The 27903-nt window shown below is 40.4% G+C and overlaps 1 protein-coding gene and 1 pseudogene across 7 annotated transcripts in view; both read right to left on the minus strand.

The window, feature by feature from the left end:
- GPATCH8 (G-patch domain containing 8) overlaps window positions 1-20506 on the minus strand; it is a 104419-nt gene extending 83913 nt beyond the window's left edge. For 3 of the 6 annotated variants that reach the window (XM_082605072.1, XM_082605073.1, XM_082605074.1), the window contains exon 1: window positions 20225-20505. In XM_082605072.1, coding sequence (XP_082461198.1) covers window positions 20225-20269 — 45 coding nt within the window. In that variant the 5' untranslated portion in view covers window positions 20270-20505. Of the gene's footprint in view, window positions 1-18547; window positions 18662-20224 lie in introns of those variants that run through there. The other 3 variants (XM_082605075.1, XM_082605076.1, XM_082605077.1) reach the window with 2 other exon arrangements.
- LOC309794208 (protein BEX3-like) lies at window positions 3654-4032 on the minus strand (annotated as a pseudogene). The gene has a single exon. The product of its transcript is annotated as a protein BEX3-like (transcript).
- Window positions 20507-27903: the final 7397 nt, after the last annotated feature.

Genomic DNA, 27903 nt, shown 5'->3' on the forward strand with positions numbered 1-27903 from the left:
GGCGCAGTGGTTCGGAGTCCGCCTGCCGATGCAGGGGACACAGGTTCGTGCCCCGGTCCGGGAAGATCCCACATGCCGCGGAGCGGCTGGGCCCGTGAGCCGTGGCCGCTGAGCCTGCGCGTCCGGAGCCTGTGCTCCGCAACGGGAGAGGCCACAACAGTGAGAGGCCCGCGTACCACAAAAATAAATAAATAAATAAATAAATAAATAAAATACTTCCCCAGAAATGTATTTTAAATGGTGTCGATTCAAAAATACATATAGTTATAACACAGACATAGAGAACAAACTTATGGATACCAAGGGGGAAGTGGGTGGTGGGAGGAACTAGGAGATTGGGACTGACGTATATACACTACTGATACTATGTATAAAGTAGACAACTGATGAGAGCCTCCTGTGTAGAGCAGGGAACTCTACTTAGTGCTCGGTGGTGACCTACATGGGAGGGAAATCTGAGAAAGAGGGGATAGGGGATTCGTATAGGTGATTCATTTTGCTGTACGGTAGAAACTAACAACATTGTAAAGCAACTATACTCCAATAAAAAATAATTTTAAAAAATGTTTAAACAATAAATAAATAAGTATAGTTATGTATTATGCTGCGTTACTTTGTGACTTTTTTCCCCAGAAGGAAAAGGTAAGAGGGGGAACACTGGGAGAAGAATATCACATTTTCCACAGCTATTACAAATTTAAATTGCAGATGATATTCACCGTAACACTTCTTTTATATTTTATTTATTTATTTATTTATTTATTTTTGCGGTACGCGGGCCTCTCACTGCTGTGGCCTCTCCCGTTGCGGAGCACAGGCTCTGGACGCGGAGGCTCAGTGGCCATGGCTCACGGGCCCAGCCGCTCCGCGGCATGTGGGATCTTCCCGGACCGGGGTACGAACCCGTGTCCCCTGCATCGGCAGGCAGACTCTCAACCACTGCACCACCAGGGAAGCCCTAAGTCCTATTTTTATTACTAATTTGCTGTTTGATCTCATACAAATCATGTTATAGTTCTCATCCATTCTGCACTCATTTTTAAAATGAAGAATTTGAACTAGACAGTCTTTTATGCTGTTTCTTGGTCTAAAAGTCCATGAATTTGCAGATTTAAACTGAATTAAATGTACCCTATAGGAAAAGAAAGGCTGACATTTAAAATTTGTTACTACAAAAACATAATTACCATCAATTTCCACAAAAGCAAAATGTTAACCACAAAGCCAATAATCCTTGGTGGTGAAGCATAAAACATCTTTCATCTACCACCAAAATAAACGTGATGACATGAAAATCAAGTAAAAGCTAGCAATAATCTAGGTGACCCTGGGTTTGGTATTGACTTTTTACATACTACACCAAAGGCATGATGCATGAAAGAAATAATTGATAAGTTTGCACTTTATTAAAATGTGTAACTTCTGCTCTGTGAAAGACACTGTCAAGAGAATAAGAAGACAAGGCACAAATCAGGAAAAAATATCTGCAAAAAACCCACATCTGATAAAGGGCTATTATCCAAAATATACAAAGAACTCAAACAATAAGAAAACAACTCAATTAAAAACTGAGCAAAATATCTAAACTGATACCTCATCAAAAAAAATATACATATAGCAAATAGTATATGAGAAGGTGCTCAACATCTTATTTCGTTAGGGAATTGCAAGTTAAAATGAAATACCACTACATATTAGAATAGCTAACATCCAAGACACTGAAAACACCAAATGCTAGAAAGGATGTGGGAGCAACAGGAATTCTCATTCACTGCTGGTGGGAAAGCAAAATAATACTCTGGAAGATAGTTTGGCAGTTTCTTACAAAACTAAACATAGCCTTACCACACGATCCAGCAATTGCATTCCTTGGTATCTATCCAAATGCATTTAAAACTTATATCAAACAAAATCCTGCACATGACAGTTATAGTAGTTTTATTCATAATTGCTATAACTTGGAAACAACCAAGATGTCGAATAGATGGACAGATTAACCGTGGTACATCCATGCAATAGAATATTATTCAGCACTAAAAAAGAAATGAACTATCAAGCCACAAAAAGACACAGAGGTATCTTGAACACATATTATTAATACTAAGTGAGAGACGCCAACCTGAAAGGTTATAAACTGTTATGACTCCAAATATGTAACATTCTGGAAAAAGCAATACTATGGAAACAGTTAAAAACAAAACAAAACAAAACAAAACAGTGGTTGCCAGGGGCTTAAAGGGGAAGAAGGGATAAATAGATGGAGCATAGGAAATTTTTAGGACAGTGAAACTGTTTTGTATGATACTATAATGGTGGATACAGGTCATTACACTACATTTGTTAAAACCACTGAACTACACCAAGAGTGAACCCTAATGTAAACTACAACCTTGGTTGATAATCGTGTGTCAATGCTGGTTCACCTCTTGTAACAAATGTACCACTCTGGTGGGAATTGCTGATGACAGTTGATGTGAAGGGGGGAATGGATATATGGGAACTCTGAACTTTGAGCTCAACTTTGCTGTGAATCTAAAACTGCTCTAAGGGCCTCCCTGGTGGCGCAGTGGTTGAGAGTCCGCCTGCCGATGCAGGGGATACGGGTTCGTGCCCCGGTCCGGGAGGATCCCATATGCCGCGGAGCGGCTGGGCCCGTGAGCCATGGCCGCTGAGCCTGCGCATCCGGAGCCTGTGCTCCGCAATGGGAGAGGCCACAACAGTGAGAGGCCGGCGTACCGCAAAAAAAAACAAACAAACAAACAAAAAAAAAAACTGCTCTAAAAAATAAAGTCTATATATTTTTTATAAGTAGCAACAAAAAAGTTAATAACTTGAGTAAACCCATAGTCAAAATTTCTAAAGCATTTCTTCAAAACAGTATGTCCATTTAAAAACCTGACTACAGGGCTTCCCTGGTGGCGCAGTGGTTGGGAGTCCGCCTGCCAATGCAGGGGACACGGGTTTGAGCCCTGGTCCGGGAGGATTCCACATGCCACGGAGCAGCTAAGCCTATGCGCCACAGCTGCTGAGCCTGCGCTCTAGAGCCTGTGAGCCACAACTACTGAAGCGCACATGCCTACAGCCCGAGCTCCGCAGCGAGAGGCCACTGCAGTGAGAAGCCTGCGCACCGCAATGAAGAGTGGCCCCCACTCGCCGCAACTAGAGAAAGCTGCATGCAGCAATGGGGACCCAACGCAGCCAAAAATAAATAATAAATAAATAAATTTATTTTAAAAAAAAACCTGACTACAAAATTGTTAAGTTGATAACAATGATTACCTCTAAGAAATGAAATGGAGAATGCAGCACTTTCTTTCACTTTTTACTTTGTTACAATGTAGCCTGAACTTTTAAACAATATCCACTTTCACATTTGTACTACTTGTTCTGTTTTCGTTTTGGGTTTTTTTTTTTTTTTTTTGCTTGTTAAAAACTTTTTAATTGCTTTATTAACTTTACATTTTTCCAGGCGAATGGGTGAAACTGTACTGTTGACAGAAACTTAAGATTGGGTGCCAAGGCAATCTCTAATTAGAAGCTGGTAACACCTGACACATGGAAATCACATAAGGTTCACGGCAAAGGGATCAGTAAAGGCATATCAGGAAAATGCAAGGAAAAAGAAAACAACATTGGGAATCACAGTATTAATCTCAAGGGAAATGGCAGGAGTCAAGGCATAAGGCAAATTCATCATGATGGTCATGGTGATTAGAGGGCTCCCCTACAAGTATACAAACACAATTCCTCAACTGCAGCTCCCCAAGTTTTCTCCTGATTTCTCTCATCCCGTCCATTAACATTTCCATCTCCACCCATCCCATCACTGACCTGTCTACTGGGTATGGCCCACTGGAAGTTACAGGCAACTCGGTGAGCCTTTCCCTGTGTATTATTTCCTGCTGGCTGGTGGCCTTCGCCCCCTCCCAAAGGGGGGTCTTCCTCTCCATTCTGCATGGGCTGCTCCATTTCTTCATTTTCCTAGGCCTATCCTTGCTGTCTCTTGCTTCTCCGATTCTCGCCACGAGTGCACTGCCACAACACTTATACCCACAGACCTGCTCCACTTCCCCTGGAGGGATGAAGGCTGCTTTGCTCTGCCGCTCCCAGTCATGTGAGGGCACCACGTCACTGCCAAGCTCACCCCCCAACTCCTGTAGCCAGTGCAGCAGGAGTGCACCCCTCTTGCCTCAAGCACACACACAGAAAACTCCCTGTTTACTGTTTTTAATAATACATTTTAATAAAAGGGGCACAATGTTCTAAAAAATTAAAGACGTTATTAGCACAAAGATTCCTTACCTGTGACAAGAGGCTACTGGACTACATGCTATATCTAGGTATAAGATTAAAGTTCTACCTACAAGTTGAGTTAACAGAATGTCTGGGAAAAAGTATTTTACAAAAAACACCCCATTAAGGGCATAATTTGAACAGTGCAAATCACCTTTTTTTTCCGTCCACACCACACAGCTTGTGGGATCTTAGTTTCCCGACCAGGGATTGAACGCAGGCCACCACAATGAAAGCACTGAGTCCTAACCACTGGACAACCAGGGAATCCCACAAATCACCTTCAAAAGACTGAAAAAATTAGGGGACAAGGGCAAGGATGTGGAAATACTGAGTCCTTACAACAGTTAAAAAATCACCTTGTATAAACAAGCCTCTTCTCTCTTTATTTACATAAAAGGACATGTTATTCTAACCCAACACATAATATTCACTAATTTTTTGTCATTTACTAGGAAGTGTTCCGGCACAGGACACACAGATAAAGAAAGAGTGCCTGGACTTAAGGAATATGCCTTATGGAGAAGGAAATAGCTAAACAGTGAATTACAATATGGTTAAGTGCCATAACAGAGATGTAAATGAAGAGCTGGGGGAGCATAGACTAGGAGTATCAAGCAAGACTTCAAAGTGGAAGGGGGGCTGGATCATAGCCAGGTGCAGGTGGAGTGTGGAGACTCTTCCACTGAAAAGTATAAGGCTGGCTTTGTAGAGCACAGGATTTATTCTCTGATCTATGATTTACGCTATATGCAGCTAGTAGAGGTCTTTAAGAAAGAGAGTGGTATAGTAAGGTTGGCTTTTGAAAACTGTTTATTATGATTTTTTTTTAGGGAGGTGCGAGGAGGACCAAATATACAGAAAACAAAGGGGGAGCTGGAAAAGATCAAAGACAATGGAGATTTGGAGGGAACTGCCTTGAAGACTAGATGGCTCCTTCCTCAAAGAAGAGTTAAGAAGGACTATATTTTTGTTGGGCATGAAGGTGGTCAAAGAAGATATATGAAACTCTTCCTTTTTCTTTAGCAAAGGAAGCAAGTAGTCCCTTGTTTCCCCCGAAACAGATCATTTAAAGCAAATCTTTCTTACCTATAGGAACAATGTTAAATTTTGGATCCTAATGAAGGCTTTTATATCAAGTAAGTCATAAATTTATCTAACAATGTCCCAAACACAAATGTACAAGTCAAACAGTTTGCTTTAAAAGATTAAATATACAATAAACATAATATATATATAGGTACTTAAGATAAATTGAAATACTTATTGTTAATTACTCAAAATTAATGACAATTACAACACTAACTCATTTTGCTCAATGTCAAGAAGAATCTAAGGAGCCATGACAACTAAATGTAATGTGATATCCTGTATGGGATCCTGGAATAGAAAAAGGACATTAGGGGAATACTAAGGATATCTGAATAAAGTTAATAATAATGTATCAAGGGACTTCCCTGGCCGTCCCGTGGTTAAGACTCCACGCTTCCAATGCAGGGGGCGCGGGTTCGTTCCCTGGTCGGGGAACTAAGATCCCACATGCTTCTCCGTGCAGCCAAACGCTGCTGCTGCTGCTGCTGCTGCTACTAGTAGTACTAGTACTAGTACTACTACTGCTACTACTACTAGTACTACTACTGCTACTACTACTACCACCACCACCACCACCACCACCACCACCACTACTACCACTAGTACTACTACTACTACTACCACCACCACCACCACCACTACTACCACTAGTACTACTACCACTAGTACTACTACCACTAGTACTACTACCACTACTATTACTACTACCACTACCACTACTACTAACTACTAACTACTACGACTACGACGACGACGACGACTACGACGACGACTACATCAACATTGGCTCATTGGTACAAATATGCCACGCTAATGTAAAATGTTAACAGCAGGGGAAAATGGGCACAAAGTATATGAGGTGTTATGTGTATATATATGAACTCTGTACCATCTTAGCAATCTTTCTGTAAATCTAAAACTGTACTAAAATAAAACGTTTATTTAAAATAAAAAAGTTTTGGGAAGGGTCAACACAACTCCATACATACAGACATGTACAGCTTCTCTGAGCTTTATAAAATACCTTTAGAAACCTTACCCTAAGGTTATTAGGATAAGCTCAGGAGATACTCAATACAGGATTTGGGAATCAGCTGAATTTAGGGGATTTTTTTTTTTATCATCCCTATTTTACAAACAAGAGAACTGATACATAAACGGATACAGAGATTGTCACAAATTCAAAAAGGCTTCTGATTCTTAGTCCCATATTCTTCCACTGTATTCCCATACAAAGCCCAAAGATTAAAAAAAAATAACCTTGCCTCCATAATTCTGAAATAATATTCCCTATAGAAAGCAGAGTTAGTCAAAACCTAGTTATCAATATATAAAAGAGATAACTAATAAGAACCTGCTGTATAGCACAGAGAACTCTACTTAATACTCTGTAAGGGCCTATATGGGAAAAGAATCTTTTTTAAAAAAAAGTGGATATATGTATATGTATAGCTGTACACCTGAAACTAACACAACACTGTAAATCAACTATACTCCAAATAAAAATTAAAAACAAAAAACCCAGTTATCACAAGAGACACGGAAAGACTGAGGATGTGTTATACATTAGAGGAGACAAAGAATAGCTAAATGTAATCAATGTGGAATCCTGGATGGGATTCTGGAACAGAAAAAGGACATCAGTAGAAAAAGTGGTAAAATTCAAATAAGCTCTATGGTTTAGTTAATACTATTTTACCAACGTTAATTTCCTAGTTTTGATAATTATATTATGGTTATTGTACAAATACTGTAGCAGGAGAAGTTGGGTGAGTGATATACCAAAACCCTTCATACTATTTTTGGGACCATTCCATATGTCTAAAGTAAGTTTAAAATAAATTAGTTTAAAATAAAAACAAAAATCTTTTAGTTATTATTATTATTGAAAGCATATTATTATGAGAAAACAATCAAAATGCTGAAAAATGTGCTTGCATGCTACCGTTGGAAAGGTAGAATGGAGAATGCTTGTATACATTAAGTAACTCTGAAAGAACCCACATATAATTGGAAATAGTGGTTGTCTTTGAGGTTAAGTGGTTTAACTTTTCATTCTGAATCCTTTTGTCCCTTCTGAATGTCGTACTAGAAAAGCAAAACGAAGAAGAAAGGAAGGGATATAAAAAGTGATTTCAAACTCCCAGGGCACAAACTATGATAGTAGTAGCAGTGATGATGATGATGATGATGATGATATTTTATTTCTTGCCTCTCTCCCCCACAACAAGTTTTTTCAAGTCATTCAGATGAACTTAGTAAGATCCTTCTTTCCAAAAATAGTCAGTATGGCATCTGATTATCTGAAGACAGCAACAGGGATTTGAAGAGAAGTAATTTTTTCTGCTTTACCCTGCTTTCAAAACCACATTTAGATCTCTCAAATCCCGTTAGAGCTAGAATGATCATATCATACAAACCAGGGCACTCTGAGAGTAAAAGGGAGTGCTAATCGTAATTAATTAGCCAGGACAAGAAGCATAAACCAAACACTGGGTCATCCTAGTGAAAATTCACAGATCCTGTGTTAGAGCATTCTTAAAATTTGGTTTCAATGATGACTGCTTTGAACACTTATTCCATTGTCTAAATCAACTCTTCCTTTCTAAATATTACCTGCTTTCAGAATTCAAATATAGTTTTTCATTTATGCTGATCAGAAATGTAAGTTCAAAAAGATTAGACACGCACACACCAAAAAATGTGTCAAAGATTTTTAAATGCACATACATGTATACATACACCCAGCTGACTTTCCTTCAACTGCTTCTTCTCTCAAAAAAGTATCAACTTGTGGTAGGTCTAACTACAAATGAATAGAACCTGACTGACCTGCATGTCATTAAAGTACACGGTAGCTCTAGTTCCTTACAGGTCAAGGATTCTGCTTCCAAGCACAGGACAAATGTGGAAACTTCTCATTACAAATTTAGCTGTAGTGATCATTTAAATATAAATAGAGACAGGAGTTGCCCTAAATTTATCCATATAAATAATCTTGTTTTTTGCTAACCAGTGCTAATTTCGGAATCCACATAATCCCACAGCTATACCTTTTCCAGTGATTAACTATATGGTAATTAATAGGGAAAATTAGAGCTAAAGAAAAGTGTGGGACAATTCTTTAAGGATCACAAAAAACAGCCCATAATTTCAAATAGGAAAACACAATATTTAAGACCCTAAAGAGGTGAGTCTCTTCCATCCTCCTATGACTATTAAAATTTAATACCATTTCTTAAAAAAAAAAATAATGAAAAACATTACTCACAGTCAAAGTCAGCAGATCCAAAGTTCTGATCTGAATAGTCAAATCAATTATTAACACAAGGATTATACAGACTGAGATTTTAAATCCTGTCTGGCTTTTCCCATCTAGACTAGGTATGAGCCAAGTTTAAAAGTTTTACCTTTGGCAGTTTATTGTACCACTCATGCTAACCCTATCTCAGCACCTGGCTTTGGCTATTTAGCTGCATACTGTAGATGTTCCTGTCTCTCTCTGCTCCAAATCTCCCCAACCAAAATTTATCTTTTGTACTGTATTTACCATTATCCCCTTAGAGATTGTCTAATGTCTCCAAGTGTATATATTAATCATAGCCCTACATCACAACTCAAATAACATACTTGTTTATAATCTGGACTTTCTAAATACAAAACATATAAATGATGCTGATTCCACCTGCCATGGACCTAAAATAGTTTTGTTTAGCAGACAGAGCCATACAGAACAGCTTCATATTTCATCTATGAACAAAAACAGTCCTCCTGTCAACAATATGAGAATTCATCTCTGTCTCCCTCTGCCCTACTCATTCCAAATAAACTAATTCTAGTATTACCTTAATTCAGAAAGAAAATGTCTCAGGATGAAAAACCTATCCAAAAAGAAATGGACATTCTGGGACTTCTCTGGCAGTCCAGTGGTTAGGACTCCACGCTTTCACTGCTAAGGGCCCAGGTTCTATCACTGGTTGGGGAGCTAAGATCCCACAAGCCACTTGGCCAGAAAAAAAAAAAAAAGAAAAAAGAAAAGAAAAGGACATTCTGGGGGATTATTGATGTTATTTTATTAGTATATTTAAAATTTATTTCTATTTAGAAAGTAGACAGAAACACCATTGTGGTCAATTCCTCAAAAACCCCAGTTCTTCACTACTGTTTTCTTAATGATATAGTCTGATTTCCAATGACTTCCAGTACATTATTGTAAAGCCAAAGATCTCTGAAGTCAGAGACACCAGAAATCAAATCATTACTATCTGCTAGCTGTATAACCTTGGGCAGATTACCAAACCACTCTCTGGGCTTAGGTCTGTTTCCCCAGCTGTAAATTCCAGATGATCACACTACAGTATTACTGCATAGGTTTTGAGACTTAAAGAGTTACAAAATAATGAATTATTATTTTAAGGCACTGTTGAGGCCAGTCAGTAACCCAGAAGAATAAATTCACTTATTAAACTTAACTCTATGTAATCTGGTAGGAAACATAACTGGCTAAGCCATCTCAGTAAATATCTAAGAACTTGAAAACACATTACACTGAGTCAAGGGTATAAGCATATCACACACTCGTCTAAAAATACACGTACAGGGCTTCCCTGGTGGCGCAGTGGTTGAGAGTCCGCCTGCCGATGCAGGGGACACGGGTTCGTGCCCTGGTCCGGGAAGATCCCACGTGCCGCGGAGCGGCTGGGCCCGTGAGCCATGGCCGCTTAGCCTGCGCGTCCAGAGCCTATGCTCCGCAACGGGAGAGGCCACAGCAGTGAGAGGCCCACGTAACGCAAAAAAAATAAATAAATAAAAAGTAAGTAAATAAATAAATAAATAAAAATACACGTACATCTGTTTGACATATCAAATTTTCTGGATAATTTTACTAGAACAAGAAAGGACTCATTTCCAAAAACTCATTACACTGAAAAATTAGGAACTTTTTAAAACCCCATAGGAGAAGTCAACCTTTTTCAGAAATGCAGGCAAAGTCAGTAAATTTTTGAGGCATTCAAAAAGATATGGAGACAATAGTTAAAAAGTCCTCTGAGGGGCTTCCCTGGTGGCACAGTGGTTAAGAATCCACCTGCCAATGCAGGGGACAGGGGTTCGAGCCCTGGTCCAGGAAAATCCCACGTGCCTCGGAGCAACTAAGCCCATGCGCCACAACTTCTGAGCCTGCGTGGCACAACTACTGAAGCCCATGAGCAGCAACGAAGACCCACCCAACGCAGCCAAAGATAGACAGATAAATAGATAGAAAAAATAAATTAATTAATTAAAAAAAAAGAAGTCCTCTGAGACCCATAGCAATGCTTATTATTTTTCACCACTGGCTGGTATGATAAATGTCTATCTATTTAGACGTTTGACAAAAATTCTGCACTAGTCCAAGGAAAAACAATGTGTATGCACAATGTGTTACACAAAAGGAAACTCACAACTAAAAGACTGCTGAAATTATATACAATATAAAATAAAGTGAGCTTATAACTCTCCGTAAGACAACCACCACACTTGAAATATCCTTCAACTGGCTTTAGGATGTTACAGAACTAATAGTTCAACCTAGATAATCCACAGCACAGCAGGAAGTTGAGCCACCAAGTCTGGACATTCTTCTTAGACTCTATGAAGTCTTTCCTTCCTACATACATGCCTCTACTTAACCATTAATTCAAATACCTGAGCAACCTGTAGGTGCCAGACCCTGACTCAATACTAGAAAAATGAATAAAACAAGAAAGACTGCATTCAAGGAGTTCCACGTCCAGGGAGATGAGATAAATTATAAGTATTATAATAAGTATTACAAAGTATACCATAGGAGAAATAAAACAACACAGTGGTTAAAGGCTGAGACTGGTCCAAACTACTTGAAACCTACTTCTTCGACTCACTAGCTGTATGAAGTGGGTAAGTTTTTCTTTTGTAAAATGGGGATAAAAATAAAACCCACCTTACCAGGGGATTACATGAGATAATAATGCATACCACAGTTCCTAACAGAGAGCACTCTGTACTGTTAGCTACTACTATTACTAACAAAAGTGTTGTTACTGAAATATGACCAAAGTGCTGCGGGAGCACAGAAAATGAAGCAACTAACTCTGCCTAGGGAAGACGTCAGAGACAACAGCAAATTGAGTCTTGAAGAATGAGTGGTAAGGGGACTTCTCCGGTGGGCCGGTGGATAAGACTCCCTGCTCCCAATGCAGGGGGCCTGGGTTCAATCCCTGGTCAGGGAACTAGATCCCACACGCATGCCGCAACTAAGGAGCCTGCCTGCCGAAACTAAGACCTGATGCAACCAAATAAATAAATATTTTTTAAAAAAGAATAAGTAGTAGGAATTCCAGACAGGTAAGAGCATATGCAAAAACAAAAAACAATGAAAGAGCCTAGCATGTCCAGATAATAACATAAACTACAAGATGGCAGGACAGGACAATGAGGGGGAAGAAAAGAAATACACCTGTTACAATGGCACCAGATGCTTAAGAGTCTTAGAAACCAAGTTAGTGCGTTTGTATCTTATACTTGAAACAATCAGGAAAGACAGGAAAAGTTATATTTTAGGAGAAAACAAGGTTCAAAACTGAGTTTACCGTGTGGCCTCAATTTCTCAGTTTTCTCTTCCGTAAAATGAAGGATACCACCACCTGGTTTGGATGGTTACTTAGATTAGATAAATATCTCCAAAATGCCTTGGCACAAGGCCTGGCATGTAAAACTACTCAAAAAATAGTAGCTGATAGTAGCATCATTAGATTCCACAGCAGTCAACTTTTCATGCCATAATGGTCATGGATAAGTTTTTGGTACCCTAATTTGACAGTACCCAGTAGAAGTACCACTCTTCTCTGCCATCTACTCTTTTACTGGAACAAATTAACAAAATGGGCTAATTTTTTAAAAATCTTCTTTTCTTATCCTTTTATGATGCTGTGCTAACAAACAGGCACTCAATAAATGTTCGGGAAATGGAATGGAATTTCTGGTAGGCCTATAAACAGAAGAAAGGCAAGCAAGAAGTCATGAAGAACCAATTAAGCTTGTAACGCTGAGATGTTATGGGAAAAAAAATATTTAATGATAAGCATACCAACTATTTCCTACCAGTTAGTTAACTGGTAGAAAATGTTGCTATGTATTAAAAGAAACAATGCTTTGCATAATGTAGACAATACCAACACTCATCTCCTCAAAAAGAGGCCAAACTATGTACCACAGCAGAAAGAATGGTACAAAAGAAATCAGAAGATTAAAGTTCAAAACTCAGCTCTGTACTAGGCAAATACTTAATTTATCCTCAGTTTCTTCATCTATGAAAGACTTACTACCTATCCTACTTATCTTGCTGAGTTACTGGGAGAATTAGACAAGAATGTATACAAGGGCACGTATTAAACCATGACAGTATGCAACTACACAATATTACCATTCTAATATCCAGGTTAGATGATTTTGCAACACCCTGGTGCCTCAGTTCCCTAACTTCCTTTCCTATAATGATCTTGACCTCCATTCTACCTTAGCCATTTCACTCTCATGGTCATTACTAACAATTTCAACCCTTCCGTAATCTCTACTTCAAACACCACAACCTTCTGTCCTTCCAGCTCATTCCCTCTAGTACCTCCACTCCAACAAGCCTTAAACCCCATCAGAACCTACAATCCATTGATCCAACTTTTTTCCTCTACCCTCCACCCCAAAAGTCCTCACTTATCTCTCTGCCACGCTTAAAACCACACCGCCCATTGTTATAATCACTCCCTTGTATACGCCCTCTACTCCCTTGCCCCCACTCACATTAATTTTGGTTAACGGAGGCTGGTTATCACAGCTTTAACTGTCATGTATAGCACGTCTAACACAACTGTGTCTAAATCAATCTTCCTATGTCTACTCCCTTTGCTTAAACAACGCCTTAAATAGCCAGTACATGCCTGCCTACAGCATTGAAATAAACTTACTTTTGTATCCCCAGCTTTCACTTTTCCCCTACTCCCAATGTTTTTTTATTCGTTGTCCTAAAAAAACCAATTCTGCTAGTTCCACTTCTATACTTTTACCCTATTTTCTCCAACTGAATGCCTCCCAGTCTTTTCCTTTGCAAGGATGCAAACCCACCTTTCAAGACCCAGTTTAAATGCTAATTTCTTCATAAAGGCACACCTAGTTATTCCATTTTAAGGGCTCTCTCTTTTCCTTAGGGTTTTGCATTTACTGACTATAATACTATTCATCTGATAATCATGCTAGTCTTGTGTGTAATAAACTTAATATTATTACTTTTGTTATCTTTCCAGCTAAAACAATAGCTCCTTGAAAAACACCACTTCTTAACCAACTCCACCACATAATCATACATACTATTCTCAGTACAACCCCTATTCAAATACTGTTTTAACAATTTTTTAAATTAGCTTATATTCTAAAAAATATTCTTGAAGTAAATAAACTCCTTTGCATCTTTTGTGCAGGTGATACCCTAAAGTAGTATTAAACCAATTAAATTTTCAACCACTTTTGCCCCTCCTTTTAAAATACTCCATAATTTTACTCATAGCAACAAGAGAAGTTATTGACACTACAGCGTATAATCCACAAGCATCAGCTTTAGTTTCTTCTATAGTCAAGACCTAAAGTATCAAATTAATTTCTTGATTTTTTAGCAGTACTGCCTATAAAGAGGGTGAAAAATTAAGCTGTTCTTCTCTCATCAACTCTGGAAAAATACTATTACATGAACCATGAGATACGAACACCAACTTTTCCAAAAATCATTATTTAAAACGTCAGATACAAAACATGATTGGACTTCCCTGGCAGCGCAGTGGTTAAGAATCCACCTGCCAATGCAGGGGACACGGGTTCAAGCCCTAGTATGGGAAGATCCCACATGCCACGGAGCAACTAAGCCCGTGCACCACAACTGCTGAGCCTGCGCGCCACAACTACTGAGCCCAAGCATCACAACTACTGAAGCCCACGCGCCTAGAGCCCGTGCTCCACCACAACAGAAGCCACCACAATGAGAAGCCCGCGCACCGCAACGAAGAGTAGCCCCAGCTTGCCGAAGCTAGAGAAAGCCCCCGCGCAGCAACAAAAACCCAACACAGCCAAAAATATATAAATAAATTTATTTATTTATTTTTTAAAACACCATGATCAATGACTTTTCTCTATTACAACTTTAAACCTGGAGAGCTATTTTGTATTTCAGTTCTATAAAACACAGCAATAAATTGAAATTCCCTCTCGAAATCAATGTAATTGCCAAGGAGTGGCAAGGATGACAAAAAATTGGAACCTCATGAGATGAGAGTAAATGTAATATTACAAAGATAACTTTCTGGTTGCTTGACTGACACAAAACACAAGATTTATCTTACCCTAACACTGTCAGTAAAAAGAAGAATTAAGGCAAGAAACAGGAAACTCGTGGTTTTGGGTCCTAACTTTAATTTCTTACTTTCTATAGCACTTACTAAAAATTATGTGCTATTAACCTATGTACAATGCCAAACCAACTTTAGCTATACTTTTTTCCCCATACATTCCTAAATTAGTATAAAATACTAAGTGTATGTTAAATCCCAAAGATATCATTTTGTGTAAGAATGACAACACAGTATATTCAGCCTGAGCGTATTTAATTTTTTGCACTGATTAATACAGTATGCATTAAGCACATTTGGTTAGACTTCCAAGTTAAATGGACAATTCATTTTTTATAACTGGAAAATCATTACAACATCTTCTGGTATTCACTGCAATATCAAATCAATGCCTTCTTTCAGGATTTGTGGTGGTCATTTGTAATTCCTTTGGTAATTGCCATGAGTCAGCTTTCACTTAATACTAAATGGCAATGCTAATATGAAAAGAGAATGCCAGGCATACAAGCAAAAGTACCAAGTTGTTTCAGGAAGGAATTTGAATAGAATTCAAGAACTGGATGTCTACCTCAAGCTGGAATCCATTTTCATTAATAAAATATTAGAAACTTATTAAATCACAAGAACAAAAATGAAACCTCTACATGGGTTTCAAATCCATAATTCAAGATTTCATGAACTTCTGCTACAACTTTTCCAAAAATGGTAATCTTGACCACATCAAGAAAACAGACTGTCCTTTATTCATTTTATCATGTACCCAAATAGATTGAATTTATATGGAAATTATCTCAGCAATGAAGCAGCACAATCAGGAGAGCTAATTATATACGTTTAAAAAAAAAATTAAGTCACAAACTTTTGTTGTGGTTATATAACTTAAAGACCTGAGAAAATGCGATAAAAGAATCCTTCGCAGTACTTTAATGAGAATTCTGTGACGCATACAGACTAAAAGGAAGGAATACAACAGGAACACCTATTTTTCTATAATTTTGACGGCACTCAGCCTAATGATATACTTGTCTAGATCTGTTTCTTCTTGGTCTTCCATGCCTACTTTGAAAACAAATAAATAAGGGTACCATCACATGGAACGCTATGATCACACTTCTCGCCAACCCCATCCTCCCTTCAATGCAAATTATAAGTGTCTCTATGATGTTATTCCTTAATATGTCCCCACGTTTTTAAGTGCCTTTTGCCTTAAATATATACCCTCTACCCTTCAAATCACCACCAGGGAGCTTTCCTCTATGCCGACCTTTCTTTGGTCACTCTTGATCCCTTGAGAATATACTAACCAATAATTTTGCATTTGCTAATAATAATCATGCCAATTCATCATCAGTATTTTGAAATTTGTACAGCCTTGGTTCCAATCCTTTCCACCTATCATAATGTATATGGGAAACGAAACAGTAATGATTTTGCATAAGTTTCAGTCTCCCAAGCAAAGGTGACAATGATTTTCATAGCTAGTGGCATCTTTCAGATGATAGGAAACACAGGAAACAGAGATTAGAACACTTGCCCATGTGTGATCTCTGGCATGCCTGCATTAGAATGCCAACTCTATTACAAAGACCCACACAGAAAATATATTAATATATTTTATGACCTAAATATTTTAAAACTGTAAACCTCCCGACTTAATGGTCTCAATTAAGAATTATCTGAAGGTCACATCCTGGTATCATATATGAAACACAAAAAGGAATCCTACAAACATACCACATAAAACTAATACATGACTTGCTTATTGCTGTGTACCATTATGATTACTATATAGGTTATAGGAAGTTCTTGGGTAATTTTTACATTTTTATTATCACCTTTAAGATAGTTGTTTCTCTCATTATCACTCACTGATCTATTATTGTAGCTCCTTTTCATTAGAAATCAAATGCAGAGTACATTCAGAACAAGAAGAAATGAGAGACTACTCTAAATCACCAGTCCTCTGCAGGTACACAAGCTGAAGAACATTTCCTAACATTCAGCTGCATCATCATTAATAGCTGCGCAACCACTAAATGCTAAGCAGTGTGTACACCTCATAGCTGTACATCACTGTACAAATAATACTTTCTTTAGTGAACTTGTAGTTCAAAGTGTTGAACACATCTATATTGTAAATTATACTATGTTATTTTCCATTAGTTTGTGTAACATTTCAATCTGTGAACAAGTATGCCTTAATCTGGTAAACGTAGACAGAAGTCATGTCTCATTCAGAAATTGAGGTCAGATTCTTAAAGGAGTAGTTAAAACTCTTAAAACATTAAAAAAATAAATACATCAGCCTAAATCACAAAGACTTCCAAAGATAAAATACCACAAAGACTTCCAAAGATAAAATACCACTTAAAAGGGGTACACAAAAGAATGTCTGAACTAAAACAAGTTAACAATATACCCTGTACGACAAGGTGTAACTTATCACTGTCACGAGCCTCCCTAGAAGCCTTGGGAGACCAACGAGAAACAGATCTGCACAAAACGGAACAGAGTAAAAACTGTAATTGTATCACCTCTCTAAAAGCTCATTTATTCTTTGACCTGTAAGTTTATCCTACACATTTGATGACTCGATTACAGTTATATAAAATACATAATTGCCAGTAGAGATAATGGTCATGAGCACAGGTTCAAAAGTCAAAAAGCCAGAGTCTGAATCCAGGTTCTGCCATTTACCAGCTGCGTATACTTGGCCAAGTTATTTAATTATCTGTGCCTGAGCTGCCTCATTTGAAAATGAGAGTAAGAGTGCCTACCTCCTAGAGTTATTGTGAAGATTAAGAGATAACACACATAAAGCTCATAGAATAGTACCTGTTTATTAAAATGAAGTTATCAAATGTTTTCAAACATATGTCCCTGATAATAATTACTCTTTATATTCATAAGTGCTTCAAGTGGCATACCAGTTAAGCTCCTCACTATATTATACAAGACACCTTTGAAACTTCAAGTGTTCACAAAATCTAATAGTGAAGCCACCTCTGACTCCATACTAAATTCAAGAGACAGTATTCTAACTCCCCAAAATTTGCACTTGATGGTAAACTGGCAAAGAGTGAAATTCTAAATTATCTTGCCAAATTAAAGGCAAAGAAAATGATAATCATCTAGAACTTACCAGAGAAGGGGCACAGAAAAATTTCCAGTGCTAGAAAAGGATCTGTTTAAAGCAACAGGATCTATGCACTGTGTCTGGAAACCTACTTTGGATCTGTTTTCAAGTGTACTTACTAGCTTCACCTCATTTATCACTTAAAGCCTTAAAAGAAGGCCACAGTTAATTTTGAATAACCTGACCTTGAACAATGTTTCAGACATACTATATGCAGGAGCATCCTATTATGTCTTCTGTCCAATAACTAAATCAAATGACATCATTAATGAAAATCAATCTGTATTTTCCCTTTTATTAAAACATCCAGAAAACAGTACTTTTAAGTATTTTTAAATGAATGATTTTTTTAATGTTAGCACAATAATTTACAGAAGTTTTATTATCCTGTAATTGTCTAAAAGTTTTTCATTACCAATGCCCTATTTATCCATAATGCTGGGACATCTGAATTTTAAATCCCAATATTTACCTGGCTGACCCAATACAGCAGGAATTGGGTATTCCAATATAAAAGGAGTACATAAAATATATGTAGTATCTTCAAAGGACTACCAAGCCACCAAAAGCAGATCTTATATACACTCAACTACAGCATCAGAAGAGAAAGTCATCTTACTTGAAAAAGTAGAGGCTTTCTCGGGTTTTTCAGGTGACGGCATTCACACTCTGCTCTCCAGTTTTCAAAATCTTTCAAGTCCCTGCAAATCCTGTTTGTTTGACTGCTGAAATCCTGTGGTTGACAAACATTTCCCCTCAAAACTTAGTTGTCCATATTATTTATTTTCAATTTTATTAAGTGATCCTCAAATTCTCTCCTCTTGAGGATTTTAGTTACCAACATGTCTCCTTAAAAAACTACCAATAAATCCCACACATCTTGCAGCCTACTCATGTCTTACGGTGCTCCCTAAAACAAACAAACAAAAAACCACCCTTCCCAGGGTTCAAATGGCTAACATGAACTGACTGCTTCCAACTTCCCAGGACCTGCATTATAGCCTTAAACACCCTGAGATCCTGTATTGTGCTGCAGCTCTCAGCAGGCGCATGATCACAAGGCTTTTCAACAGCCCCAGATCCCTCACTGCTGCAAAACTTCTCATAAGCGTTCTAGGCACTAGATTGGTAACAGTGTTGCCTTAACTGTTTTACCTGTTTATTTACCAACCCAAACATCTCGGGGAATTCAAAGCCTTCAAACTGCCTTCCGAAACCTATCCCGTGTATTCCCGTGTTTCTCTGAGAAAGATCTGTAGCGGGCTAATAATTTGAGTTCGGCATCCCCCGACCCAAACTGCTGTTGCCAGGATATGCGGTAGTAATGCAGTGGTTTCTTTGAGATTGAGGATGTATTTTACCCTAGAAATAGTCCACCTCTACTAAATCCCTTTTAGTACCCGAGACTGCTGCGGTAACAATGCTTAAATGGAAGGTATTCGAAACAGCCGAAAGACGTGTTGTTCTAATTTGGCCTTAATTTTTTCCTCAATAATGCTTGCCATGGCAAGGACATTTTCCCATACAACGTCTGCAACTGAAGAAAGAAAAATCAAGCTTTTGGTACTAGTCATCACCTGCTTGTAAAGTCCATTATCTGGACGCTTCTTACAAATCTCTCGGGGTAGGATTTGGGGCTAAGCTTACATCGACCATCATCCTGTAACTTACTGTTTTCCAAGCCCATTTAATGGTCTAATGACAACAGCAACATTTACGCCCGGAGAAATCTCAATGTCTGACTAACCAAGAAAGCGTCTGATAACTAAAGCCCTCTTTCTCCGGGTGAGGATATGGAAAAATAGACAATGAAAGGGATTTATCTGTTACAATGAGGAAAGAGGGGGAAGGAGTCCAAGACGAGCCGTGTGAGCAAAATCCAGGGGTTCGGGAGTCCCGGTCTCAGCAACACTCGCCCCAAGCCCTCCCACCCCAACCCAACCGCCGTGTCCCCTGGGAGACAGCCCAGCGCCCGCAACACGCTGGGCACACCCGAGGGCAGCACAGCCCTCCTCCCACCCCCAGCAGCCAGGCTGGGGCTCCCAAACCCGCAGCCCGAACAGGCCGAGGCCGTAAACCCGGCGGCCTGAGGTAAAGAGGTAAGAGGATACGGGGTGAGAGGAGATGCGGCCTCGCCTCAAACCGGGAGGCCCCTTGAGGAATCGGAGGAGGGAGAAAAGGGAGCCGGTTCGGAAGCCGGAGCAGACCCCGGAGAGAAAGCGAGCTGGGAGCGGGGGATGAGGAGGTTCCGGCTCGGCCGGCGCCTTCCGCGGACCTCGGCGACGCCCGTGTTTACCTGAAAGTCTCGGTCCTCGTTGAAGCGGGAGAAGCGGTCCGCCATTTTGCCGCCTTCACTCCTCTCAGGACGACGCTCTCCGGTTCGCTCCTTCCCTCCCGCGACACCCGCCCCCTCGCTCCCCTCCAGTGTTCCCCGCCTCCTCCCACGCCCACCCGCGTACAGGTTAGGGAGGGAGGAAGCGAGATATGCGCGTCCCGACCGGAGCACCACCGGCGCAGGCGCCTTTCTACCCTGGAGGCGGAACCTTCCCTCACGTCCCCGCTTCGCGCGCGACCCGGAGAGAGACCCTGGCGGTCGCGCGTGCGCACTCGCGCCAGAGGGCTGCAAACGCTTCCGGAGAGAAAGGTCGCGGGAGGGCGCTGCGCTCGTAGAGCCGGATGTTTTCCACCTGCTCATTTCTCCCAGTAGGGTACCTGTTTTTGCCCTCTTGCTTGCCTGAAAACGCAGAAGCCCATCCTCTGCTTTCTTTACCAAATAGCAGCATGATGTAGTGGCTGAAAGCGCGGATTTTGGAGTCAGACTTAGTTTCGAATCCCAGGTTCACCCTGAGGATTAAACGGCGAACGAGACAGGAAAGATCCCGTCTCTGATAGGGCTTACATTCCAGTGAGGATAATCAGATAATATAATAACATAATTTTAAAAATTAACCAGTGCTACAGAGAACAAAACTGAGGGGCGGTGGTGAAAGGAACGACTTCTGAAGCGACCTTTGACCCAAGGAACAGCAAGGGGCCTGCAGCCTTGGGACAGAGGACCTTAGACCCAAAGGGCCAAAGACTGCTAATAATGTGGCATTTTCAAGCGATCATTTGAGAGAAGTATTTCCCAAGAGACCAAAGTTGATCCAAATCGACTACAGCTCTCTGGGCTTCAGTTTCCTTTTTAAAAATAAGGAAATTGATCATTTATACTGCCCCTGATCCTCACTGTCTTTTTTAAAAAACATCTTTATTGGAGTATAATTGCTTCACAATGGTGTGTTAGTTTCTGCTTTACAACAAAGTGAATCAGTTATACATATACATATGTTCCCATATCTCTTCCCTCTTGCGTCTCCCTCCCCTCACTGTCTTTGTGTGGGTTATGAATCAGATTTTTCCATCCTTTGACCTTCCTGAGCACCCCACCTAGCCCTACAGCTCCCTTAGCCAAAATACATAAAATACATAGGAGAGGGAGCAGGACTTCCCTGCTTTTGAAAAGAGTAGCTGACAGAAATCGCATGATGGAAAAAGGGCTCTTACCCTACCCTGAGAGAGTCAAATGGAATGTAATTTTTTGGAGAAAGTGTGTGTCTCTTCTATTCCTTTGTTACCTTCTGCCGCACCTAACCCCCAGTCCGAGCGGAATACAGTTCTAAGCAGTGAATAGAGCTCCCTATTTAAGTAGAGGCAGAACGCACAGAATTGAAACACGGTGAAGAGACTTGAGGGTAAAGGTGGCAGGTTGAATCCCGTGAATACACATGACACATTTACCTCTTCTCCCTCTCCCAACCCCACTGAAATGACAGTAAAAAGATGAGAAGGGCATAAATTCACATGGACAAAAAGACCTGAAGAGAGGACAATAGCAGACAAGAGATGTCAACATCATTCGGAAGCTGGAGAGCATAGCTAAATGGAAATGGCTTTAGTAGAATGGAGAAAGTGAAGTCCTGGAGTAGGGAAGCCAGGAAACAAGTTGACTGATGCTAAGGTGTAATAGAAAGGCTCAAGAATTGGAACCACCAGGTACCACTGAAGGTGAAGGTGTAAATGGCGCTAAAAACAAGAGGACTGGTTACAAGGCAGTTAAGGGAGCAGTTAGACTCTAAATCCCTTTCCCACCCAGGTAACGAACTGGAGGGTTCTCCCCTGAAAAGGCTGAACCAGAGAGACTTCATATCTGTGACAACTGAAGAGGGAGATATCATGCTGAAAATGGGAAGATTTGGTAAAAGGCAACATTCTGGTCAGAGAGTCAGGCTTCTCCCAGTGAGAGACTATAGGATCTATTGACTGAAAAAAAATGCACAACCTAAAAGTTGAGAGTTACGTTTTGTTCGGCAAACATTCTGAGGACTTCAAGCCCAGGAGATAGGACTCTCAGATCCCTCTGAGGGACTGCTCTGAAGAGGCAAGGGGGGAGCCAGGATCTATAGGAATTTTTGCCACAAAGACCAGGTAGTCAGAACATCAAATATTACTATTAATTAAAGAAAACCAGATATCTCAATTTAAGGAATTTAGCACTTATCTATATATGGGAAGATGCAAGAGTCTGGGGTCGCTGAAATCACTCCTTTGATGTGCACCTCAGCTATCTGGGGCCAGTATCCTGTGTTTTCTCATCCTGAGATTCCTCAGAGTGCCCTATTGGGGCGGCTGCAGCATGGGCATTCTGTTTCCAACCAGAGTTCCTTCAGGGCTCACCGTCAGGGAGGCTGTAATGTTATGGCTTGATGGCTGCAACATCCTTTGTTTACTGACATGGCAGGTGATATTTTTCATTCACAGATCCCGCTCCGGGAAATTGACTGGCTTAGTGGAAAAAACCCCAACACTTAACCAAAAATGGGAGTGAGGGGTGGGTTCTCCTCAACATAAAGGTCTTCTTCCTGCCCAAATAGCCCACAGAGAAGTCCATCATTCAGGTAGCCCCATCACACAGAACTTCCACTCAACTCTGATGTATGAATGGATAGCCAAGGATTACCAGACATTGAAGGAAACTTGTAACAGGAGAGACAGAGACAACCCCATCCAAAACCAAAACAAGACAAAACAACAGAAAAAGGGGATTCAGAGGAGTCAGAGATAATGGAGGTAGCAAAAGAAACCTAAAAAGAATTATAATCACTATCTACAGAGACATAAGATCACATCAGGGAACAAGGGTCCACATCAGGGAGCATAGGATGCCAAAAAAGAAAAAAGAATGTTCAGAAATTAAGAAATAAGTTGGGGGCTTCCCTGGTGGCGCAGTGGTTGAGAGTCCACCTGCCGATGCAGGGGACACGTGTTCGTACCCCGGTCCAGGAAGATCCCACATGCCATGGAGCAGCTAGGCCCATGAGCCATGGCCGCTGAGCCTGCGCGTCCGGAGCCTGTGCTCCACAAAGGAAGAGGCCCGCGTACCGCAAAAAAAAAAAAAAAAAAAAAAAAAGAAAGAAGTTGGAAGTTAAAATTTCTTAAGCAGAAATTAAAAATCCAATAGAAGAGCTAGAAAATAAACTTGTGGAAATTTCCCAGAAAACAGAATAAAAAGACACCCAGGTCCAAGCCACCTTCACTTTCTCCTTAATTATTGCAATAGCTACTAAACATTCTGCTTCCACCCTGACCCCCTACACCAGCAGCCCCCAACCTTTTTGGCACCAGGGACTGGTTTCGTGGAAGACAATTTTTCCGTGACCGGGGGGTGGGGGTGGGGGGCGGCGGATATGGTCCAGGCGGTAATGCGAGCGATGGGAAGTGATGGGAGCAGCAGATGAAGCTTTGCTGGCTCACCCACCACTCACATCTTGCTGTGCGGCCCTGTTCCTAACAGGCCCCGGACCGATACTGGTCTGCAGCCCCGGGGTTGGGGACCCCTGCCCTACACTGTTCAAGCTATGGTGATCCTGCTAAAAAAGGCAATCAGTTACATCAGTCCCCTGGTCCAACCCTCCAGTGGCTTTCCCTGTCATTCACAGTAAAATCCACTGACCACCACTTCACCTCTCAGACCTCAGTTTCCTCTCTGCCCTCTGCTTCCCTTCTCTCTGAAACAACTGGCCTCCTGGCTAAGCCTTGATCCCATGGGCTTGCTCCTGCCTCAGCCTGCCCCATTTAGGGGCTAATGTATATACTATTCTGCCCCCATTTAGGGACTAATGTATATACTATTCTTTCTGCCTATTATTTTTTCCCAGATATCCACTGACATGGCTTGCCCCCTCATCTTTATTCAAATGTTAGTTTCTCAGTAAGATCCCTGATCACCCTATTTACAGAGCCCTGTATTCTGAACTTCCTAGCCTCTTTCCCTAATTTTACTTTTCTCTATTGTGCTTATCACTTTCTAATATGTAATGTAAACTCCATGTGAGCAGGAATTTTTCTCAGTTTTGTTCCCTTCTATATGCCCAGCATCTAGAATAATGAATGGTACATAGTAAGCATTAAATAAAGATTTGTTGAATGGATGAGATGGAAAACAGGAAAGAACAGACGCGAAAGTGTGAGGATCAATCCAACATCTGAATAGGAGGATTTCTAGGAAGAACAGGGAAAAACATGGAAGGAAGAGCATATTAAAGAAATAACATGTAAACACTTTCTGCTCTTAATGGCCTGAGTTTCCAAATTGAGAGGGCTTAGCACAATGGATGAAAAATAACTTGCTGCCATGTACAGCACTGTGAAATTTCAGGACACATGAGACAAAGAGAAGCTCCTTAAGGCTTCCAAAGAAGAAAAGTAGGTTGTATATGAAGGACCAAGAATTGGAATGATCTTGGTCTTCTGCAAAACACCAGAGGGGAGGAGACTGAGGACCAATGCCCTGAAGATTCTAAGAGAGGATGGTTTCCAACCCAGAAATCTATATCCAGTCAAATCATTAATCAACTATGAGGGAGAAAAATGACATTTTTGACGTGCAAGCTACCAAAAAAAATTATTTCCCATGTATTCTTTCTCTGGAAGCCACTAAAGATGTTCTACAGCAAAAAAAAAAAAAAAAAAAAGGAGTAAAACAAGAAAGAGGGAGACTTGAAATCCAGAAAGCAGAGCTCTAACCTGAGAAAGAAGCAAAGAGAGTTCCCAGCGTGACTGTGTAGAGACATTCCAGGATGACACCTGTGCAGCAGACCTAAAAACACCCATTATAGATGAGAACAGTGGGACACAGGAGGACAGAGGCCCCCAGGAATGTTGTTGGCAAAAAGAAATCTGATGGAGTATACAGTTGGTTTGAAAGAGAGATTTACACTTCTTTAAAGTGTTTGATGGGAATCATCAGGATAGGAATATAGAAAACTAAGCAAATGGAAAAAAAAGGGAATTAACTTTAGGGGAAAATTGTAGGGAAAAATATAATCATAGTAATCCTACTATACAACATGGTTTAACTGTGAAAATATTTACAATCACACTAATACAAAAACTGAATATTGATCTATCTAACAAAAATGTCTTATAAAAGTATATTGTATACTCCAATAAAGATGTTTAAAAAAATAAATATATGAAGTCAAAAGTAAAAAAAGTATACTGTGAGGATGTGGGAAAGGAGAAGGAAGATAGCCTGAGAGATTTAAATCTTCCTGTTATCGAAAAACAGTCCGTTTTTTGTTTTTGTTTCTGTTTTTTTACTAGCGAAATGAGTTTATTCGGAGCAGCAAAGAATTGTAAGTCAAGCAACTACAGCAAACCCCATGCAAGTCCCATAAAGCAAAGTAAATCCTTTTATAGAGGAGAAGAGGAAGTTGGGAGGGACTGTTATAAACAAAAAGTTCACTGGAGGAAAATAGGAGTTCAAAATATAATGGCTTTTCACTGGTTGAGTTGTGACAGTCTCTCATTGGCTGTGCTGTTGCCAGGCAAGGAGAAAATCTTCCTTCTTTCTGCTGGTGCTAGCAAAGCAGTGTCACTTCCTGCCAGAGAAGAACGGTACATTTCTCCCTGTTGGGATCTGTTTTCATATCATGAATGAAAAATGTTCTCTGCCATATCAGTAAACAAAGGATGTTGCAGCCATCAAGCCACTACAGCCACCCCCTGTGATGAGCCCTGAGGGAAGTCAGGATGGGAAAGAACAGGATACTGGCCCTAGATAGCTAAGGTGCACATCAAAGGAACGATTTCAGTGAGCCCAGACTCTTGCATCTTCCATACATAGAAAAGCGCTAAATTAATTAACTTGAGATGTCTGGGTTTTCTTTAATTAACAGTAATCTTCTGCTGTTCTGACTACCTGGTCTTTGTTGCAAAACTCCTATATATCCTGGCTCCTCCCTTACCTCTTCAAAGCAGTCCCTCAGAGCTATCTGAGAGGCTGCCTCTCAGGCTTGAAGTCCTCAGAAAGTCCACCAGATAAAACATAATTCTCAACTTTAGGTTGTGCATTTTTTTCCGTCGACAATATGGAGTGATATGTGAGTGAGAGCTCCCCCTTCTGTCCTCCCGACTCCATTTTAGTGAGGTTTCCCTTTATTAATTTTCACACATTTAATTTCAAAATCATCTAAAGAGCTGATAACACGATTATCCTCATGGGGTAGATGAAGACGTAGGGCTCCGAAAGGTCAAATCATTTACCCTTGGTCACACAGCTAATCAGATTCAAACATGGTCTGTTCATCCTTTCTCACTCAGAGGAAAGACAGGGACTTAAGTGTGAGACTTGGGATAGAACTAAGGCAGTGGGAGAAAAGGAGCCTATGGTATTCACAATGCCCAAAGAAAAAAAAGAAAACGCTGCTGGCCATTGGATTCCCCTGTGGTAGGTGGCCAATGCTAGACCAGCTTCCTTCACTGGTTTAGGCATACTCGTTCCTTTATTCATCAAATATTTATCCTATACCTAGTCTGAAGCAACCCTGCTCTAGCTGCTGGAGATACCCAGCTGAGCACAGCAGGAAAGATCCTTCATGGTGTTTATATTCTGGCCGAGGGGAGAAGGTGGGGAGAGACAGACAATACACAAGTAAAAAATGAGATCGTTTCAGATATGGCCAGGTGCTGGGAAGAAAATAGCACCCAGTGATGTGATAGAGAGGAATTGGGTGAGGCTACTTTAAATTCAGTGATAATCAGGTGACACCTCTGGTGAAGTGACATTCGAGCTGAGAGATGGCTGTTATAAACTGGGGCAGACTGTTCCAGACAGAGGCAGGGCCAGTCACACAAGGGTCTGTAATCAGAAGGGCTCTAGGCTTGGTTTAATGCTCTGCTGTGACATCTTGAAATTCTTAATAATTTTTTAACAAGGGCCCCATATTTTCATTTTTCACTGGGCCCTGCATGTTATATAGCCAGTCCTGGTTAGAGGTATTGCAAGAAGTGAAAATGTTGCAGGAAGGGGGACCCAGGGCCCGAGAGTGGGCTCTTGTCCAATGCTCCGAAATGAATTGTCACATATATACACTAACATGTATAAAATAGATAACTAATGAGAACCTGCTGTACAGCACAGGGAACTCCACTAACACAACGTTGTAAAACAACTATACCCCAATAAAAAAAATATATATATATAGAAATGAATTATCATTTCATTTATCATTTCTTTGTGTATATATATATATACAAAGAAATGAATTATCTGAGGAGACACACATGCTGACAAAGCAAAAGACTTTACAGGGAAGGCATGCCTGGGCAGAGAGCAATAGGGTAAGGGAACCTGGGAGAACTGCTCTGCCATGTGGCTCACAGCCTCAGGTTTTATGGTAATGGGGTTAGTTTCCAGGTTGTCTCTGGCCAATCATCTTGTTTGGCCCATATTTGGTCTGACTCAGGGTCAGACCCGGTGGCATGCGCATCTCCCAGCCAAGATGGATGCCAGCGTGAAGGAGTCTGGGAGGTTGGTAGGACAGTATTATGGACTGGCGTCTCCTCCCTCCTTTTGGCCCCTCCCAAATTCTCCTGGTTAGTTTTTGGTGGAAGCACCACGTTCCTTGTCGAAACCTCCTGTTGTGAGGCAAC

The sequence above is a fragment of the Mesoplodon mirus genome (assembly GCF_964341445.2).
Source record: "Mesoplodon mirus genome assembly, chromosome: 18".
In the NCBI taxonomy this organism is placed as follows: Eukaryota; Metazoa; Chordata; class Mammalia; order Artiodactyla; family Ziphiidae; genus Mesoplodon; species Mesoplodon mirus.